Here is a 20,290-nt window from a genome sequence, read left to right as displayed (position 1 = left end):
AACTGCATTCATCTGATGAAGCAGAAACAGAGTAGCTGGCCCTCCAGCCCTCACCCCTGGTAGCTGCTGCTCCTCTAGAGGGAAACTTGGAGAAGTCACTTTCCTTCTGGGAGTGCTGTCTTCCGCCTCTAGCTAGTCTTCTAGCCGCCTTCAGAAAATCAGTTGGTGATGAATTAGCAAAAAAACCCCATAAAGCCACCCTGAAGATTATCGGAGAGAGAATACACTATTGCTCATCTCCAAAACAATGGCTAGCTTATATGATAATACAGAGTAGGATAACCATAAACTATCATTACCTCGAGAGAGGAAGAAAGACCATTCAACTCCCCCCCCCAACCCGCCACACACACACAAGACAAACCCTCTGCGGACCTGCGGACCACAATGAGGTGATCGGCTCATACAGAGCTTTACACAGAATTTAGGGGTCCAGGAAGCCCCCAAAGATCTCTCATCATCTTCCCAGACACCCATGTATGGGTCCTGCTTATGGATATCTAGGTTAGAGGTTCCACAGAGTCTCTGAATCAGGGTAAGAAACCGACAGGATTTCGGAGTTCAGCGGCTGTACCCCGCATCTGATGAGAGTTAGCAGATTAGGTTACGAGGCCCCGCAGGTGTTCCTGGCTGCCTCAGGCGCGTAGCTGGTGGGCAGTAGAAGGGAGACCTGTGCCCAGGCTTTCTGAATCCCGGCTATCCTGCGCTGTTGTGTTCATATGCTCCGTCGAAAACAATGTCAAGAAGCGAGAAGAGCGGAGAGAGACTAAGTGTAGGGAAAGGAAGGACTACCTGTTCCTAGAACATACAGCCTGGCTCTTTCATTTTTGTGTTTAGCTTAGTTTTCTAGCTTTAAGCCAAAGAGAGCAAGCCTGAAGCTCACTTCCAGCTCCCTACTTTAGCCCCGTAAGTAAATCCTGATAGATCATCTCAGGCAGACTTGTGGAGGAGAAGATAAGAAAGGGGAGCTCCAGGTACAGGGTGAGCTCTGAGCAGTTTCTGTCATTACACAAACCCTTGAACAACAAAGAATCTATTGTTTCCAGGAAGTGGGGAAAAGATTTCTAAGGAGAAAGTATAGCCTCGAAGAGCAGGGGTTTATGCAACAGAGAAGGGGGAGTTGGGTGGTCCCCGTGGGTGGCAGGTGTGTGGGTATGAGTGAGGCCTGCTGGGAATTGGTGGGTCTGGGAGGCAGCTGGTGTGTGGCCTGGGAGCCACCTAAAAGGTTTTTAAGCTGTAGGGTTTGCAAGCAAGATCTGCATTTTAGATAGACATTAGTAACCAGACGCAAGCTAGAGCTAAAGAGATTTTTTTTCCCCCAGTTAGCTATTTTCCAGATTGATTTGTTCATTCACTGATCCCAACTTGAAAAACTCATCATAGAAGCCAGGCAGTGATCTAGGCAAGACAAGACAGCCCAACCAGGATAGTGACGACAGAACTAGAACCACATAATCAATAATACACATTGAGGAAACAGATTCAAGAAATACTTACGAGTTAGAAATCAGCATGCCTTGATGATCACCAATACTGGGGGGGAGGGGAGACTCAAAAGGACAGAGGAAGTGGACTGACGGATGGTTGAAGCTAATATGTCCGGAGGATTTGGGGGGCAGTGAGTACTCTGCGTGCTATCACAATGATGGACCCAATGACATCACCCATTTGTCCAAGAGTGAGCCCTACTGTGAACTTTGAACTTCGGGTGATGATGGTATGTCAATACAGTTTCATCAAGTCATAAGTGCTCCACTCCCATGGGGATGTTGAAAAGGGAGGGGGGATGCTGTGCCTATGTGGGGGCATGCGTATATGGGACAACTCGGAACCTTTGGCTCTATTTTGCTGTGAATCTAAAATTTCTCTAAAAAAAAAAAAAAAAAAATACAGTCTTAGTTTTAAAAAAACGGCAGCACCTGATGACTAATCCTACCGGGTAGTGGGAAGTGGGAAGCCAAGAAAGAAGACACATGCTGATATAGGTTTGAACAAGTATGATGCCCAACATTTCAGAATCATAGAAAGTCTAAAGGAATTTTCTGTAAGAAGCTCCAGAATGACTGAAACATGTAGATCAAAACAGTCTTCATTTGCATGGTCTTTGAACCGGGAGACGACTTCGGAATTTGTTATTTCTCCCGGGCAGAGAATTGGACTTGCCCTAGGGAAGTAATTATAAAATTGACGGAATTGTAGGCTGAACCCAGAGAGGGTGAAATAAAATACAAAGGTTTTTGCTGGGCCTTTCTCCACAGCCTCATGGTAAGCCTTTCGTACCAGAATTCTAATTTTGTCAAAACAGCGTTGCTTTCATGTAATTTTAGAAGGCGCTTTCAAAAACCACGAGCAGCAAGAACAGCAAGCGAACACAGATGGGCCGGGGGACAGAGTGGGTTGTGTAGATTTCTATAAAAATGAAAGGTATCTTTTCTCAAGGAAAAGAATAAGATAGAATTTTACTAATGTTACTTTAAGAGGCAAAAACCTAGTCAAAGCATTCATGTTTTGCTTTCTTCATTCCTCATCTACGACTGCAAGTAAAGAACAGCAAAATTCAAAGGAAAAAAAAATGCCTATAAAGACACGTGCTTGGTTCTGCACAATGTTGTGTACATGATAATATCTCACTGGGCAGGTCGCCCGCACTGCCTCCAAGTCTCACAGTTCTATAAAGCGCAAGGGGGACGTGTAATGTTTACAACCCTGGGAATGAATTAATCCCCAGGGAGACAGAAGGCCTGGATTTTCTCACCTGCTCACATTTAGCGGGCTTTGTACCTGAGCAGGGCTGCAGGGACCGGTATCCTCTTGCTGCCCCAGGACAGGACAACTGAACTCAGGTTCTGAAGCTAAATGGCCAGCATGGCTGCACAGAGATCTGGCACTGGAATGTTCTCTCTGTGGACACTGATTATACACTGATAAACGGCTTCTGGGAGTTGCACTTTGGGGAAGCTACAGGGACAGCCCTGACAACAATGAACAGAAACAGACATCAAGAGGATCTGAGGATGCCCCAGGTAACAGAGCAGGAGCCCATCCTAAGTAGTGGGAAATGCAATTTCCCACTATGGGCTGCATTTTTTTTTTTTTTTTTTTTTAAAGTAGGGAAGAGCAACTGCTTAGAAGAAGCAAAGCTCTGCTGACTGCCGACATGCAAACCCAGCCTGTCGGCTTGGCTGCAGACGCTGCTCCTGGTCTCCGGGTGAACCAAGTTCACATCCTTCCAGAGAGGCCCTTCCGGTGGTGGCGCCAGAGACACCTGTGAGCAAGGACCACGTGACCCAACACCACTGCCAACTCCAAAGTACCCAGAATTACATCCAGAGCAGCAGCTTCAGAAGGGAGGTGATGGATTCTCTTCTTTTATTCAACCGATTTTCTTCCTTTTTATTTTCTACCCCCAGAGAAAAGCAAAGATGCTGGAGTCTTGCAGCCTAACACACAAAGGACATTGTTTGCCTGCGTTTGCCTGGAAGCTTCCAGGAACACAGAATGGCAGAAATTTCTAGGGGGAAAGCAGGGGGGCGGTGTATGTGACTAAATTATTTGAACGGACCCCTCTGAAGACTTGCCGAGGCTTTTCCCCTAAACTTTGGGAAAAGGATAGCTTTTTATTTTTATTTTTTTATTTTTTATTTATTTTTTTTTAAAAGATTTTATTTATTTATTTGACAGAGAGAGAAATTACAAGTAAGCAGAGAGGCAGGCAGAGAGAGAGAGAGGGAAGCAGGCTCCCTGCTGAGCAGAGAGCCCGATGCGGGACTCGATCCCAGGACCCTGAGATCATGACCTGAGCCGAAGGCAGCGGCTTAACCCACTGAGCCACCCAGGCGCCCAAAAGGATAGCTTTTTAATAGGAACACAGAAAAAGGGAGAAATGAGGAAGCCACGTAATACAGGCTGTTGTCTTCTGTGTCTTACTGGATGAAAGGGCTGAAGATATTTTATATGCTCCCCAAATTGCCAGCAGGAAGAAAGGCAGAAGCGAAGCAGGAGCCCGAGCCTCCCCGCGGTCTGAGGGCACTGCCAGGGGGAGAGGTCTAAGCGGGGGCTAGGAGCTTAAGGCAAGGGGATTTCATGATATGTACTTGCTTTGGCTCCCTCCAACTGTATGCCAAGGCAACCCTTTCCTGTCTGTGCGATCATGCCCCATCAGTAAGCCGTACAACAGGCAAAATGGAGGCCAAGGTTCTGCCCCTTCCCCACACACACGGGGGAGGGGGGAGGCCCCTTTTTACCGAATACCTCAGCCACAGATTTACAGCTACCGTACACTAAGAGGTGCTACTTTCTCGTGACAATGGGTTTTCCCTTCACCTGAAAAATTACCGAATATCTATGACCAAGGTGAAAAACACCCGCAAAGTTTAGATTTACATCAGCATTTCCCTCAGAAACAATTTTTATGAGGGGAAAACAAAAGGAAGGAGTTGAAACACAAGCGTAGGGGCACCTGGGTGGCTCAGTGGGTTAAAGCCTCTGCCTTCGGCTCAGGTCATGATCCCAGGGTCCTGGGATGGAGCCCCGCATCGGGCTCTCTGCTCAGCGGGGAGCCTGCTTCCCCAATTCTCTCTGCCTGCCTCTCTGCCTACTCGTGTTCTCTGTCTGTCAAATAAATAAATAAAATCTTTAAGAAAGAAAAGAAAAGAAACACAAGCGTAAGTATAAATTAATAGTCACAAAAGGCAGGGCCCGGGACTATTAAACATCTTTGTATCACAGAAAGACACGAGCTTCGAAGCAAGCCCGGGGGGCGCTGGCAGAAAGTCAGGAGAAGGCTGGCCAAATGAAGCTACAGAAATTGCAGTTTGTCAGAAGCAGCATTTGGGACAAACCCACACAGGATTCAAAGAATGATCTGATAAAAGCCCTCATGGTTATACAATGTTGCCCCGAGCTTCCTCCAAATTCACCCCAAATTCTCCTGCGGAGCTACCCTTCCAGACATGTTTGGTGGCTGTCTCTTCTCGGGATATCGGGAGCAGGTAAGGAGTTCTCGGTTTCTTCTTTCATACAACGATGATGAGAAAGACTTTTCTCTCTGAGTGCTCCGAGTCAAAACAAGGAGGATTTTTATGACCCTAAAATGAGAAATCTAAAAAAGAACCCAAAGAGGGACGCCTGGGTGGCTCAGGGGGTTAAAGCCTCTTGCCTTCAGCTCAGGTCATGATCTCAGGGTTCTGGGATCGAGCCCCACATCCGGCTCTTTGCTCATCAAGGGGCCTGCTTCCCCCTCTCCCTCTGTCTAACTCTCTACCTACTTGTGCTCTCTCTGTCAAATAAATAAATAAACAAATAAATAAAATCTTTAGAAAAAAACAAAAACCCGAAGAACACAAACAAGGATGTGGGGTGGAAAGCAGAGAGTGGGGATGGTGCCCAAAATAACTCATGGTAGAGTGAAAGCCATTCACACACAAGGAGACCAGCGTAGCCCACCAACCTCTGCAGGGCTTCCCTGAGACCAGGCAGCAAGCAGCTCCAGGGAGAGCCCAAAGGATCTAGCATGAACTCACTGCCCAGCACCGGGCTGCTTCAATGAGGCATTTCACTGTAAGTGAATCTTCCAGATCACCAAGAGCTATCCAGGCCCACGGTGAAGTTTTTCTTCTGCTGTGTTGGTGGACCTCCTACCACCTTCCGCAGAGACGCGCAGCATGCACAGCGGACGATGGGAGATCAACAAGAGCCTGTTCATGACAAGAGCTGGTGGACGAGAAGACCAAGAACAAGCAGGACAAGGGCTGCATCACCAGAGAACTAGTTGCAATAGCACAGGGACCTCTGAGGTTACTGAGGGGCGTGGAGAGTAACTCTGAGCTTTACTACAGGTGTAGTGAAGAGCCTGAGTTTGAATCCAGCTTCCCACCACTTGTTAACTGGGTGATTCCCCAGTAAGTTACTGACGCTTCTCAGGCTCCAGGTGCCCTGTCTGTTAAATAAGAGAAATGAACAGAACCAACCTTATTGGATTCTGCTGTCGATTATCATGTATAAAGTCCTCTCTGAAATATTAGCTGTTATTATCATAAGCCTTCACGTCACCTCACAAATAAGCAGTATCTTCCTTTTTCTCAATTCAGCACAACCACAATCTCTAGATACTGCGTATCAATCCCCAGAACTCTTAACGGAGTGTGGCTGGTCTAACAGGTTTCTTGTACCACGTCTCAAGGAAGTGGCCTTGTGGTTGAGTCCACTTCTGGCTGGATGTCCGGAAGTTTAAGACTGGACTCGAGAACACCTGTGAGTCTGCCCTGTGTAGATCGGCCTTGAACTCCCGGCCAGCCTAGCACCTTTCTCCTCCTTGCCTAGCAAATATCCACCTGCCCTTTCAGGTTTTACTTAACTCTCATCTCCTCCATCTGGGAGCCCCAGGCAGCGCTTTTCCTCTGAACCAAGTCAAGTCTCCGAGTTCTATTTCTCCTGACGTTTTCCAGGTTAATGGGTAATATTCTGGCTGACTCCTCCACTAGACTGTCGACTTCTGGCGAGCCCAGCAGCAGAGGGGAGGCACTTCCAAAGGACCAAATGACTTTGGACTGGTCTCAGAATTAAGCCACATGCTCATGGGCTTTGGGTCAGTGTTAAGAATCTGATGAAATCCAGGCTCCCAGAGATTTGCTCTTGGCTGAAAGAGGCTCAGACATGTGAATTCTTCCATCAGGGCAGGGCAGACTGGAAGTGACTGCCCATTTTTGGAGGTAGTTCCAAAGTTAATATACAATTCACTTGTTTCTCATGCACTTCTGACAAAGGGGAAGAGGAAACAACCCTATAATTTCAGTTAAGTGTCACTGGGCAAACAGATATAACATCTATAGGACTGAGCTAATGTACGGATAGGTAAAGAGACTTAACGGATTTTCGCATGTGCTCTGCAGTTTTTACAACTTATTACTTTCATGACAGAGTTCTAATGGACTTGAAAGACAGCAGAAAAATAGCAGTAAGATGTTATATTAAGAGCCTCATAGGATCACATAATGTAAGAGCTACGAGTGATCTTTCAGACTGGTTCACAATCATAAGTCCGTGGTAACATTTTTACTGGTCTACAGAAAACAGATATATTTGGATAATCTATCACATTTCTTTAAAAAGCAAGATGAATTCAATTGAAGGGAGCGTTCTTCTGAGATTAAAATTTCCCCACTTTTGTGGTGTTAAAATATTTTCTCTTATAAGAAGGTGGTGGTTATAAATGGCAGCTTGGGTTTTAAAAAAATAAATGTAGTCTATTTCTTTCTTTTTTTTTTTTCCACTAGGCTCCACACCCAACATGGGATTTGAACTCATGATCTCAAGATTGAGAGTCTCATGCTCTACTGAACCAGCCAGACACCACTCGTCTATTTATTTCTGTTCCTCATTTTTACCCAGGTTAGTTTAAATTATTTTTTTAATTGAAATATAGTATACATACTTCCCATTAGTTTTAACAGCCCTATATTTATGATGGCTTTCTAACTTGGCAAAATGAAAAGAAGTTGGGCAACCCTATGTAAGTCTCTCAAATTATTTTTTAAAGAAAATGTACTGATCCATAAAATCAGATTGAGTTCAACATCCCTCCTGTTTGCAGAAAAGGAAATGAGGGTGTAGGGAAGTTAAATGTTAAAGCATTACACATACACTGAAGGCTGCCTAGCAAGTTAACAGCAACGCCGAGACCAAAACCAGAGCTCTTGCCACCCAGGGTCCACAGCCCTTACAGCCCTACTCAGCTTCACAGGTGTTCAAAATGAGAACAAAGTACAGAATTTGATCCTAAAACCATTCACAGTGCACACCTGTGCTAAACGAGTTTTCAACATTCCATTGGATGACATGTTAAGCTCTGCAGTGCTTTGCCACAATTTTCTCTCACCATCGTGACAAATAATCTTTACATGGCATGAATTATGCATTTTTGTGATTTTTCGTCTGATCAAAATGCAACAGGACAGCATAAGATTTTATAAGTATACACAAATAAATATACACTAATTCCATCACCTCCACCTAGAAGCTACTGAATTCATTTTCTCCCTTATCAGTCGCAAAACAGGAGCCACCACCATTTCCCCCTTGGAGTTCGCAAGACAGAGTTCCAATGCAATCCCGCAGCATCTAGGACAGGATGGGCAAGCTTACTCATCCTCACGTTGAGTCACATAAATATCAGAAGATGACACATGTTACCAAGACAAATGTAAAAGCCTTTAAACCCAGCCTTGGAGGAGGAAAACTGCAATGCAAAAATTCTTAATCCGTTTATCTTGATTTCTCATTATTATTCTAATTAGCTCTGTAGTTCCTACAGTTATGGGTTTCTAACTCCTGCTGTTCCTGGAAGTTGCGGCTTCGTATGCTCACATTCTTACCATTTTTCTCATAAAAATTTTGAATTAGTGGCCATAAATGCAACCCCATTATTTTTAAAAGGCCAAAATTAAAAAGCCCTTGCCTATAAAGTAAGGCAGGTGCCCAGGAAAATTAAAACAATATCCTACTTGGAGATCTAGGCTTTTTAAAAAAATGTTTTGTTTTGTTTTGTTTTTAAAAGGTTTTATTTCTTTATTTGACAGACTGAGATCACAAGTGGGCAGAGAGGCAGGCAGAAAGAGAGAGCAGGGGAAGCAGGCTCCCTGCTGAGCAGAGCCCCATGAGGGCCTTGATCATAGGACCCTGAGATCTTGACCTGGGCGGAAGGCAGAGGCTTAACCCACTAAGCCACCCAGGCACCCCCTAAAAAAATGTTTTTAGTTTGAAATAATTTTAGACTTCAGAGAGGTTATAAAAATAGTACATCTCTGGGGGTGCCTGTCTGGCTCAGTCAGTAGAGTGTGGGACTCTTGACCTCAGGGTTGTGAGTCTGAGCCCCACGGTGAGGATAGAGATTTCTTAAAAATAAAATCTTAAAAAAGGAGGCGGGGGACGCCTGGGTGGCTCAGTCGGTTAAGCCTCTGCCTTAGGCTCAGGTCATAATCTCAGGGTCCTGGGATCGAGCTCCATGTAGGGCTCTCTGCTTAGTGGGGAGCTTGCTTCCCTCTCTCTCTCTGCCTGCCTCTCTGCCTACTTGTGATCTCTGTCAAATGAATAAATAAAACCTTAAAAAAAAAAAAAGCACATCTCTGTATACCTGTCCTTTACCCAATGTTAACATCATAGATAACCATGGTAAAATGATCACAATAAAGAAATTAACATTGGTTCAATACTATTAACTACATGCATCAGTAGAATTTCACCAGCGTTCCCACTATCGCCCCCTTTCTGGCTCAGGATCCAGTCCAGGATCTCCTACTGCATTTAGTTGTCCGTATCTCAGTCTCTTCTGTGACCATTCTTGAGTCTTGCTTTGTCTTTCATGACCTGGACACTCCTGAAGAGTACTGGTTAATTATTTTGTAGACTGTCCCTCAGTTGGGTTCACACAATGCCTTCCCCTGAATGGAATGAGGTTAGGCATTTCTGATAGACTATGACACAGATGATGTGCTTTTCTAGTACATCATATAAGGAAGATACAAGACATCTTATTAGTGGTGATGTAAAACTTGATTATTTCCTTCTGATGGTGGCCTTGGCTTCAAAGTGTTCATTCTGTCATCTAAGCTCTTCATCAACAGAGGAGACAAGTAAGTTAGTAGCACCCTTCCAGGGAGTGGGAACAAGGGGAAAGGGCTTCCTGACCTTCCACAAGTAGCTACCAGCAGACAGGCTGATGGAATGCTGGAGCTCAGAATGGATATTTAGAGAGTGGACCACAGGATACTAGTGCCCTTTTGTGGAGCTCGGAATGGATATCTAGACAGTGGACCACAGGATATTAGTGCCCTGACAAAAGGGCTCTGACATAACACCTCTAGGTCTCTGTCAGACACAGGCAGGAGATCTTGGCCAGCCAAGGGGTAGCGGGCGGCAGCCCTTCTTCCCAGGGGAAGAAAAACTAATGCAAAAAATGTCTGCATGGTTCTGGATTTCTGCTCTTCTTTCCCTTCATCCTCTACTTTTGTTTACTTTGGTTTTCTTTGACTAAGCCTTCTACACTTACCTCAGCCCTGATTTTAATGAAATCCTAATAAGAATATTTAACTACTGCTTTGGGTTTATCACCTCAAGTGAATTTCTACAAGCTGCCACAAGTAACGGCACCCCCGCCCGCCATCTTGCAGTCATCCATTCCTGGAGGCAGATGGCGGCGCACTTGTGATCTAATACAAATCTACACCACTTAATCCTGGAGACAAGGTAGGAGCCATGTTTGTGTGTTCCTTCCTCCCTTCCTCCCCTCCTCCCTCTCTCCCTCTCTCTCTCTCTACTTCCTTCCTTTCTTTCTTTCTAATTGAGATATAATCCATATACCACAAAATTCACCTTTTTAAAGTGCACAGTTCAGTAGTGTTTAGTGTATTTACAGGTGTTCAGTGTATTTACAGGATATTACCATCACCACTATCTAATTCCAGAATCTTTTCATCACCCTACACCCCAAAATCTTGTACCAATTGTCAATCTCCATTCGCCTTTGTCCTCAGCCCCTGGCAACCTCCTAATCTACTTTCTCTATGGGGCTATAGATTTGCTTATTTGAACTAAGATAGTTTTGATCACAAATAATAATAACCAAGATGATCTCAATCCAGTTAAGCTAGGAGGTGCATCATACACACACACACCTGTAAGGTTTGAGTTTGGTGACACCTCACCTTTCCTTTTGATACTCTGGACTCTCCATGCTACCCCATCCCCCCAACTCTGTCTCAGAGGTGACAGACGCTTTGATCTTGCCCAGTGTACGACCTTTCCTCCTTGATAAAAAACGACTGTTGTGTTTTGTCGGAGTCCTGCACTGGTGAGGTAATGCTCAGGTAAATTAAGCTCTGCTGAAGTGCTAAGAAGTAGCTGATTTACATATTAACAGAAACTCTTGCCATCTAAGGCTCAGCTAGGATGGCCGTCTGACCCAGTTTGCTTAGAACTGCCCTTTTGCCCCAGCTTAATTATTAACAGCATCCCTTTTCCCTCTCAAAAGTGTCCTGGCTTGGGTGTTTAATTATATGGTCACCAACCTTAACCAACATAAACGATTCATCATGGTAATTATAGGCATTCTGGCAGGCCAACAGAGAAAATAAATTGAGGGAAATGAGGTTTCAGTTATCTCCCAATCACAGGGCAGCTCTGCATTCCCATAAAAATAGCTGGAGTTCACCAACCTGTAGGAATCAGGGTTTCATCCACGGGCAAAAAGGCATCAGCTTCTATAGTGATTTCGTGGTTGTATATGTTTGGAGAACCCTGGGAAAGAGGTAGAGAAAGAAGAGATCTAATGTTTAGTCTTATTTTGTCTTTTTGCTCTTTTTAAAAAAGATTTATTTACTTATTTGAGAGAGAAAGAGCATTTGAGCTAGGGGGAAGGAGGAGTGAGGAGGGGGGAAGGGCAGAGGCAGAGGGAGAGAGAAGGCCAAGCAGGTTCCATGCTCAGTGAGGCGCCCCATGTAGGGCTTGATCCCACGACCCTGAGATCACGACCTGAATGGAAATCCAGAGTTGGTCACTTAACCGCCTGAGCCACCCAAGTGCCCCAGGTATTTTTGCCTTTTTTAAAAATTTTTTTTAAGATTTATTTATTTATTTGTTTATCTGAGAGAGAATGAGTGAGAGAGAGCATGAGAGAGAAGAAGGTCAGAGGGAGAAGCCGACTCCCCAAGGAGCTGGGAGCCCGATGTGGGACTTGATCCTGGAAGTCTGGGATCATGACCATGACCTGAGCTAAAGGCAGTCGCTCAACCAACTGAGCCACCCAGGCGCCAGGTATTTTTGCTTTTTAACTTCCTTGCAGAAATGTTTTCAGGCACTGACAAACACTTTAGAATTCCCATTTGACTTATGGCGATGATTACTACGTTCATTTAAGTGTAGGTAGATAGGTCCTCAACATAGCAACTGATGCATTTGGAAGACGTTTTCATGGGTGACCCCAGCACGCATCTTCTTTCCTAACTGGAATTACGAGTGTGCAGAGTCAGAGAGACATCGGTGGTTTGAAAGACTCTTCAACTTTGACTTATTAGCAGAGGGGTTGCTCCCACTCTCCCCACATGCAAACAGAAGAGCCAGAGTTGTTGACCTGAAACACCCAAGTGCTGGATGGCCAACGCTTCGCCTCGAGGCTTGGAGGTGGAGTATTTTTTCTCCTTCTCTGGCCTGGCTCCCACCCAGAGGACCTACTCTGTACCACATGACCACATGACAAAAGCCTGGGAGTCAGACCTGGGCTTCCTGCTTTTGAGAGCTCGCCCATCTCTTCCATTAAAGATGCAGCCTGGGCGTGTGGGTGGCTCAGACCGTTAAACATCTGCCTTCCGGTCAGGGCATGAACTCAGGGTCCTGGGACTGAGTCCTGCATCGGGCTCCCTGCTCGGTGAGGAGCCTGCTTCTCCCTCTGCCTCCCCCCAGCTTGTGCTCTCTCTCTGTCAAATAAATAAATAAAATCTTTAAAAATAAATAAATAAATAATAAAGATGTAGCCTGCCTCCCCCAGGAGTCAAAGACGGGTCAGTAGGGGCACTGGGTGGCTCAGTGGGTTAAAGCCTCTGCCTTTGGCTCAGGTCATGATCTCAGGGTCCTAGGATTGAGCCCCGCATCGGGCTCTCTGCTCAGTGGGGAGCCTGCTCCCCCACCGCCCGCCCGCCTGCCTCTCTGCCTACTTGTGATCTCTGTCAAATAAATAAATAAAATCTTTAAAAAAAAAAAAAAAAAGATGGGTCAGTAGCCAGAAGGCCCAGGATCTAGCTCCAGCTCTCAACAAGTGGCCTCAGGGAAGTCCCTTAACCTAGAATCTCTTGTCTTTCAGGGTAAAACTGGGCCAACGATGCTCTTTTTCCACCTTTTCCAGGGTTCTTGCGAAGAACAGTGTAGTAGAGCTGTGTTGAGCTGCTTGCAAATTGGAAAAGACACGCACAGGTTTCTGATAAAAAGGATTATATTTTAATAGTCTATTTTTAAGCTTCAAGCAGAAGACATGGACGGGGAACCGGGAGAGGGCTTCTGCTTGGCGAATGTTCAAAAATAAGCGAGACTAGGGCTTCTCTACGGGAGATGGTTTTGTCATAGGGCAAAACTGGACAGTGTTCTTGGAGACATTTTTGATGGTCATGACTGGGGTCGGTAATGCTACCAGCATCTAGTGGGAAGAGCCAGGAATTCTGCCCAACGCCCTAATAACGCACAGGAGCCAAGGGCAGGGCAGAGGCCTCTCCTCTGCACCCATGGTCTCTACCTTAGTCATTCATTTGGTCTGTTCTGACCTGAGAAAGCAGGTCCAAAATGGGAGGTGTCTGCCCCCCACCTAGAGCAGCCCTAGACTAGAAGGGGTCCCTCCTGGTGGGGTCCCCCGTTCCCATCCCCTTGTGCTTCGGGGCTCCTGCCAGCACTGAAGGGGCCTCTGGGCCTGAGGGGAGCAGAGATGAGGGAAGAGAACTGAGGACTCTTTTCTTGGCTCCGTCTGCTCAGTGCTCAGTCCGAGGTTGAGTAGTATTCCACTGTAGGAATATTTCGTGGACTTCTGCTTGTTTCCAGTTTTTATTATTATGAATAAAACTGCTTAGGAATTTCCCTTTTCTGTTTGTTTTGTAGCGTTAGGGCAGGAAGAAAATGATTCAACCACGCACCAAATAAACGGATGCGTCTGAGAACTTAGGAAGAAACCTGGTAGGGGGAGAAAGAAAGGAACATTTATGAGAGAGCCACTCCCTTAATGGGCTTCGGGTAACCAAGCGGCACGTACGTTCCTTTATGAAAGGGAAGCAGGCTTCATTTTATCATTCTTCTGACCTGGAATAATGCAACAGTCCACTCTGGTGGAATATTCCAGCTGGATTCATTTCCTTTCTAGGTCGACGGAAACCTGGCAAGGAAGGCTGACCCACCACCAACAGCTCTTGAAGTCATCTCTAGGTTCACTGTTGATTTTGGTTAGCTTTGGTCAGCGGCTACTACTTCAGAGCATTAATCATTTATAGAGCTTTCTGTGGCCTGCCCGGGGCTTTACAGACCTCTTCAGGCCTTGCACCACCACCGCCTTCATTCAGCTCTGCTCACCTCTAGCAGGAGAGCACGGACACTCGCGTACTGCCCCAAAGCCACAGCAACCCCCTTACGGGCACCCTCCTTTACCCCTGGCAGGGCGCTGACTTGTAGATTTGTCCTGTGCTAGGCCATATGCTCAGGGAAAGGATGCCCTCCCTAATCCTACCATGTGAATTTTGACTGGCTTAAGCCCATCATGGTGGTCCAGTTCCCTTGCTGGTACTGGATTAAGCAGGGCATGGGACACACTTCTGGGTTCATGAAATGGAAGGCAAAGTCAACTGGGGAGCTTCAGGGAAAGTGTTGTTTGCTCTTAAAAATGGAATATTAGAGATATGAACAAAGGGAATAGGTCCTTTTTAGCCTTGGGGTGTGACTGTATGAAGATGTGATTCCCGGACCGGCCGCAACCATGTTGTGACCAGGAGACGATGAGCCTGAAGACAAGACCCAAAACACTGTGAAGAGGCAGAATGGAAAGATGGAAGAACCCGGGTCCTTGCTGACATATCTCCCCAGTCACACTGGAACCCCACTATTGCCTTTCATCTCAAATTCCCCCAGGCTGCTTCCCTATTTCTTACATGATGGCCCAGTTTGGGGTTAGATAAGGAAGGAACAATAACAAAGCCCAAACAACTTACAACCTATATACCTTTTCCATTCTTTGAAAAACACAGTTCTCTGGGGCACCTGGGTGGCTCTGTGGGTTAAAGCCTCTGCCTTCAGCTCAGGTCATGATCCCGGGGTCCTGGGATCCAGCCCCGCATCGGGCTCTCTGCTCGGCGGGGGCCTGCTTCCTCCTCTCTCTCTGCCTGCCGCTCTGCCTACCTGTGATCTCTGTCTGTCAAATAACTGAATAAAAAATCTTTAAAAAAAAAAAGGAAAAAAACCCACACAGTTCTGTCCTCCCCCCAGGCCACCAAAACTCAGAAGTGATGAGTCAGAATTTGGCGCCTTGTAATGCAAACACACTGCTTATTAAACTAAGAAACAAATAAACAAGCAACAAGAAAATGCACAAGATGAGCTGACCACTTTAAATAATCACGTTTTGAGTTATTTCCCTGGGGCAGGCTGAAGACACATAATAATGGTTTCCTGAGTAGGGTAAGAGATATTCCAAAGCTGCAAAGGCCCCTGGGCCCCTGGGCCCCAGGCCCGGAGAGTGGCCACCCACTCTCTGGCCCCCTCCCATCCTGGCTGTGGATTCCAGCTGCACTCATTAAGACAGTATACAGAAGGGGGTTAACACTGTGGAGGGCGGTCTGTGATCTGGGAGGGTCCTCCTGCCTGGTAAATGGACAGAGCCTCAGTGAACCCGCATCCCCATTCTGTCTCCTTAACTGGAACACATCGGCAGATACTTACATATTCAATGCATAATTTCCATTTCCAAATCTATTTCTTTAGAGTATAAAATAGGATGTCCTAAGTATATAAAAATGTGGAAAACAGTGAAAACTCACCACAATCTACTACCTATGAAAAAAACACTAATATTTTGTTCTATTTCTGTCAAGTTTCTTTGCAAACTTATTATAAAAAGTAGGGTCTTTATGCACATTATTGCAGAGTCTCTTAGGGCTGGGCATATTTGTTTGGGTTTCAGGTTTTGGTTTGTTTTTGGTTTTTTTAAGGTCTTATTTATTTATTTGAGAGAGAGAGAGGGAGAGAGAGACTGCTCACGCGTGCGCGCACTACCAGGGGAACTGGCCGACAGAGAAGGAGAAGCAGGGAGCCCGATGTGGGGCTCGATCCCAGGACTCTGGGATCATGACCTGAGCTGAAGGCAGACGCGTAACGACTGAGCCACCCACGCGCCCCAGAGTTTAAGATCTTAAGGAGGACGGTGGAAGTTTCTGAGGATAAGAGATAGACAAGTTTAGAATCCTCTTTCTTATTTTTAAGGGGAGAACTTTGGAAATTACATAAGAACCAATTAATTCGTGCTATTTGGAAAGATCCTAGAAAAAAAAAAGCAGCACATCGTCAGCAGACTCCTAAAAGAGTGTAAAAATGCAAGATATTACTAGTTGGCTGTGAACATCATCTTGTGGTAGGAAATCACGCCAAAGTGATTCAAGTATGGTAGACAATGATGGCTTTTCAGATGAAGAGGAAGTAATAGAGTCCACAGAGCTTAGCGACACTTTCTACTCTGCCTCATGTAACAGCCTCCTGGACGAGCTCAAGTAGTACCATTAGGAAGGAATCAGGTAGCGTAGAGGGGATTACCTGAGGGGTGGGGAGTGTCTCTCCAGCACTCTTCGGGTGGGCTGCACGCTGGAGAACACAAAGTTAGCAGCATGTCTGAAGGGGCTGAGCCAAGCCCATTTTTAAAGTTCCAAGGATGGGGGCACCGGGGTGGCTCAGTGGGTTAAAGCCTCTGCCTTCGGCTCCGGTCATGATCCTAAGGTCCTGGGATCGAGCCCCACATCGGGCTGTCTGCTCAGCAGGGAGCCTGCTTCCTCCTGTCTCTCTCTGCCTGCCTCTCAGCCTACTTGTGATCTCTGTCTGTCAAATAAATAAATAAAATCTTAAAAAAAAAAATTTAAAGTTCCAAGGATGGAAAAGTGCCTTAACTGGAAATTTCGAGGGGTAAGAGTGGAATGAGGAAGCAAACAGAAGCTCCTGTTACAGAGAGATGAGAGGGAGTTCTTGAAATAGCTAGTTGCTTGTCTGGACACGTGGGAAAGGGTTAATTCTCCGGGTAATACAATGTACTCATTCTAATTTTCTCTATAACTTCCATTTGTTGAGCACCTACTGTGAGTCAGCGGCTCTGCCAGCCATTTTTCCTCATCCCCAGGGTTGACCCCCCGCCCCATTGCAAGAGTAATTCCGTCCTGGGTTGGTGTCTCTGGCCACAGCTCCTGCCACAAAGCACATGGCAGGAGGGCAGAGGCAGAGGTGAGTCCACTTACCTGGCCTGCCAGGTTGAAATAAGAATGGTTGGTCAGATTGACCGGTGTGGTCCGACTGGCCTGGGCTCGGTAGTTGATCATAAGCTCCCCACCATCCAGCGTGTACGTCACCCAGACTTTCAACTCCCCAGGGTAGCCTTCCTCACCATCTGGACTGACCCTCGAGAACTGGACGCCATTTGACAGCACCTGAGGGGTCCAGAGGACCTAGAAAAAAAAGTTTTCAAAGCTGTTAAGTCATTGCAATCTCAACCTGAAGGCCATGTTCCAATATTTAAAGCTAGCGAATTCTAGGAAGAGAAATGGTTATATGATCTTCAAGATGTTTGAATAACAGCTTGGATTTTAGTTATTCTAAAATTTTGTTGTATACAAAAAAAGTAGATTTTGAGAGAAACATTTTTCCCTTCTCTTTACCTACTCATATTTCCCATACTCTTTCTCCCAAAACTTATATGTATGTGTCGACACTATTTTCCTCTTTTCCTTTTTTAAAAGCTTTTTTCCTATCTCGGTGTCCCATTCTGAGAAATGTCATATGGCATTATCTGCTGGTGGTATTAAAAAATGACCTTAATAAATACGGCCCTCTTTCCCAGGGAAGTACTATTTACGGATATTTATAAAAAACACTCCAAGATTCTCTATATTCCCTGGGCAGAGTTCCAAGCAAATAAGAAGGCACTTGTTCTGTTAGGAAGAGTTCTGCCCACGCACCAGGAGTCCTGATTTGAGGGCCAGGTTTGTTCCTAGCTCACTGTGTGATGTCGGGCATCAGTCCCTGCCATAAAGGGGTTGAAAAAACGATCTTGACGTCTTCTTCTCATTCTAGAAAATATGGTTTTAGGGGTGGCAAGAAAAATAGGAAGAAAAGTTTTCTAGAATTTTTTGCTTTTGGAACTAGGAATCTTTTGATTCACATAGTGCTTTCTCTCACCTTTGGCTTAGAGGCCTTGAGAGTCCCCTACAGGGAGGGACAGCCAGGAATTATTAAGCGCCCGTGACTAGAGCCAAGACACTTTGCTAGGGACTTCACAGACACTCTCTTATCTGTCTCAGAGCTGGCTCAATGTGGGCACCATTATCTTCATTTAATGATGAGAGAGAGCTGGGCTCAGAAAGAACACACGGTTTTCCCCAGCTTCTTCCAGCTGGGAAGACAGCAGTCTGATCCTGAGCTTTTTTCCTTATTCTCTGCGATCAGAAGACATCCTGTCCAGAGAGCCCCAGTCTCTTTGGGGAGCCCTTGAGGTCACTAGTCAAGAGGTCTTTGCTGACAGGAGACATCCATTTGTTTGGTTCTCAACAGTCACTGACTTGGTGCTTTACGAAATGACCAACTTTGTAGGTCAAAACAGTTGAACACTGGCCATTTCAAATGGCTCCAACTAATACCATGATCCCATTTTACAGATGAGCAAACTGAGTTCTGTGGTGTTACCTTGCCCACTTCTACATCCCATATTCAGGGGGTTTGACTAGAACCTTTTCATGCTTTATCATACTTCATGCTCATTGTTTAAAACTCTTCTTTTCTTTTCTTTTTTTTTTTTTTAAGATTTATTATACTCATGGAGAAAGAGAGAGCACACATGCACGAGCAGAGAAAGAGGGAGAGGGAGAGAGTCTCAAGCAGTCTCCGGGCCGAGCATGGAGCCCAATGCAGAGCTCAATCCCAGGACCCTGAGATCACGTCCTGAGCTGAAACCAAGAGTCAGATGCTTAACTGACAGAGCCACCCAGGTACCCCATGTCCATTGTTTAAAGGGGTAAAAAAAAATCTTGTTTAAAGTCATACACGTCATTAGTGACAGAACTAGGATTCAAACTCTTGCCTGGTAGTCTACACCATCCACATCTTCATTTCAGTAAATGTTTTGTTTGAATATCCTTTTTTCAACAGGAGAGTTGAGGCAAAACACTGTCATTCCGAATAGACTTGAAAGATAATAATTTCTGTGGGCCACGGGAATAGCCTTTGAGCCCAGGCTCTGCCCACCTGCTCCTGGCCTGGATCCTTCTCACTGATGTTGAGCAATCCCACGTTTACAGGAAGGGGAGCCCAGCAGGAGCAAAGGTCTCTGCCTTTACCTATGGTGAACGCAGCTGGTGTCTGAAACAAACTCACTGACCTTAGTAAAAAATTAATTTTACACCCTAGTTATCTCCTAGAAATGTTGAACTTCCAAGACACTTAAAATATAAAGCCGGTTATATGCATGATTAAAAAAGGAGAAAAGAATCCCCTAAATGGAAAATTTTAGGAATAAAATATCCGAAATAAAACATTCTTCACTTGCTACCTAGTTTTTGTCCTTTAGAGAAAGAACACGTGGAAAGTTTTTTGCATAAAGAAATGTTATCAGATCAGTATAATTTCGTGGAAAACACAATTCCTATTCCCAGGAGAATATCCCTGACCCTGCACTTCACAAATTTCCTGAAAAATTTCCACGTTTGCATCTCTAGGCCTCCTTATATACCATTTCCAATTCTGTCAGATGATTCAAAGTTCATCTTTTTAAAAAGTGCGTTGATATAAACAGAAAAAGGCATATCTACAAACGAGCTATTTATTCAGTAATTGTTGAGACGAATACAGCTGGAAATAGTTCATCTGATATGGCTCCTGTTACTGCAGGGAAAGCTTATAGTTCAGAAGCTTTCAGTATCTCCAGGGTAACATTCCAAGTTCCTTCTCCCACCCTCCCTGGGCTTCTGCACAGCCATTTTTTCCAGGACCTACTTACTAAATGAAATGCTATTCTTTCTTCGAGGGTGATTCAAATCCTACCTCCGCAGTTCCTCTCAATCTGTCCACCAGGGTTCCTACAGCACACCACTGGCATCCACAGTCGGGGGCTGGTTCCCTAGAATGGCTGTTTATCCAAGGGTCTGGCTCCCTCACTATAGTAGAGGGACTCTACTGGTTCATAGAAGGGACTCAGTAGGCACAGAGCCCTGAAGGAGGTGTATATACTCACTATCTCGCTGTGTTTTTACAGGGCACGCATGTGAAGCCACACCACAGAAAACGCTACAGTGGGAGAGAGGGAAGAGGAACAGAGTTGGGCCTAACTCCCTCTGCTTGGGCTTTGCCCACAGGCCTGCCATATTCCAGAGCCCCTCTGCCCTGCTACTGCCAGGACGGAGGCTACCCCTTGCCTTCATGCCTTCTGGGGGTGAGGAATCCATTCACGGAGGAACAGGGAAGAGATGGGACAGTGTGGTTCTGGACCACAGATGGGAAGTTGGGCAAGAGAGTGACCAACTTCCTT

At 45.6% G+C, this 20,290-nt stretch overlaps 1 protein-coding gene across 1 annotated transcript in view; it reads right to left on the bottom strand.

The window, feature by feature from the left end:
- GALM (galactose mutarotase) overlaps window positions 1–20,290 on the bottom strand; it is a 52,590-nt gene that overhangs the window by 19,868 nt on the left and 12,432 nt on the right. The window contains exons 3-4 of the mRNA XM_059405480.1: window positions 17,013–17,219; window positions 11,211–11,292 (exon numbers count right to left, since the gene is read on the bottom strand). Of these exons, the coding sequence (XP_059261463.1) occupies window positions 11,211–11,292; window positions 17,013–17,219 (289 nt within the window). The remainder of the gene's footprint in view (window positions 1–11,210; window positions 11,293–17,012; window positions 17,220–20,290) is intronic.

Source organism: Mustela nigripes, chromosome 7 (genome assembly GCF_022355385.1).
Source record: "Mustela nigripes isolate SB6536 chromosome 7, MUSNIG.SB6536, whole genome shotgun sequence".
In the NCBI taxonomy this organism is placed as follows: domain Eukaryota; kingdom Metazoa; phylum Chordata; class Mammalia; order Carnivora; family Mustelidae; genus Mustela; species Mustela nigripes.
This window is presented reverse-complemented; position numbering and strand designations above follow the sequence as displayed.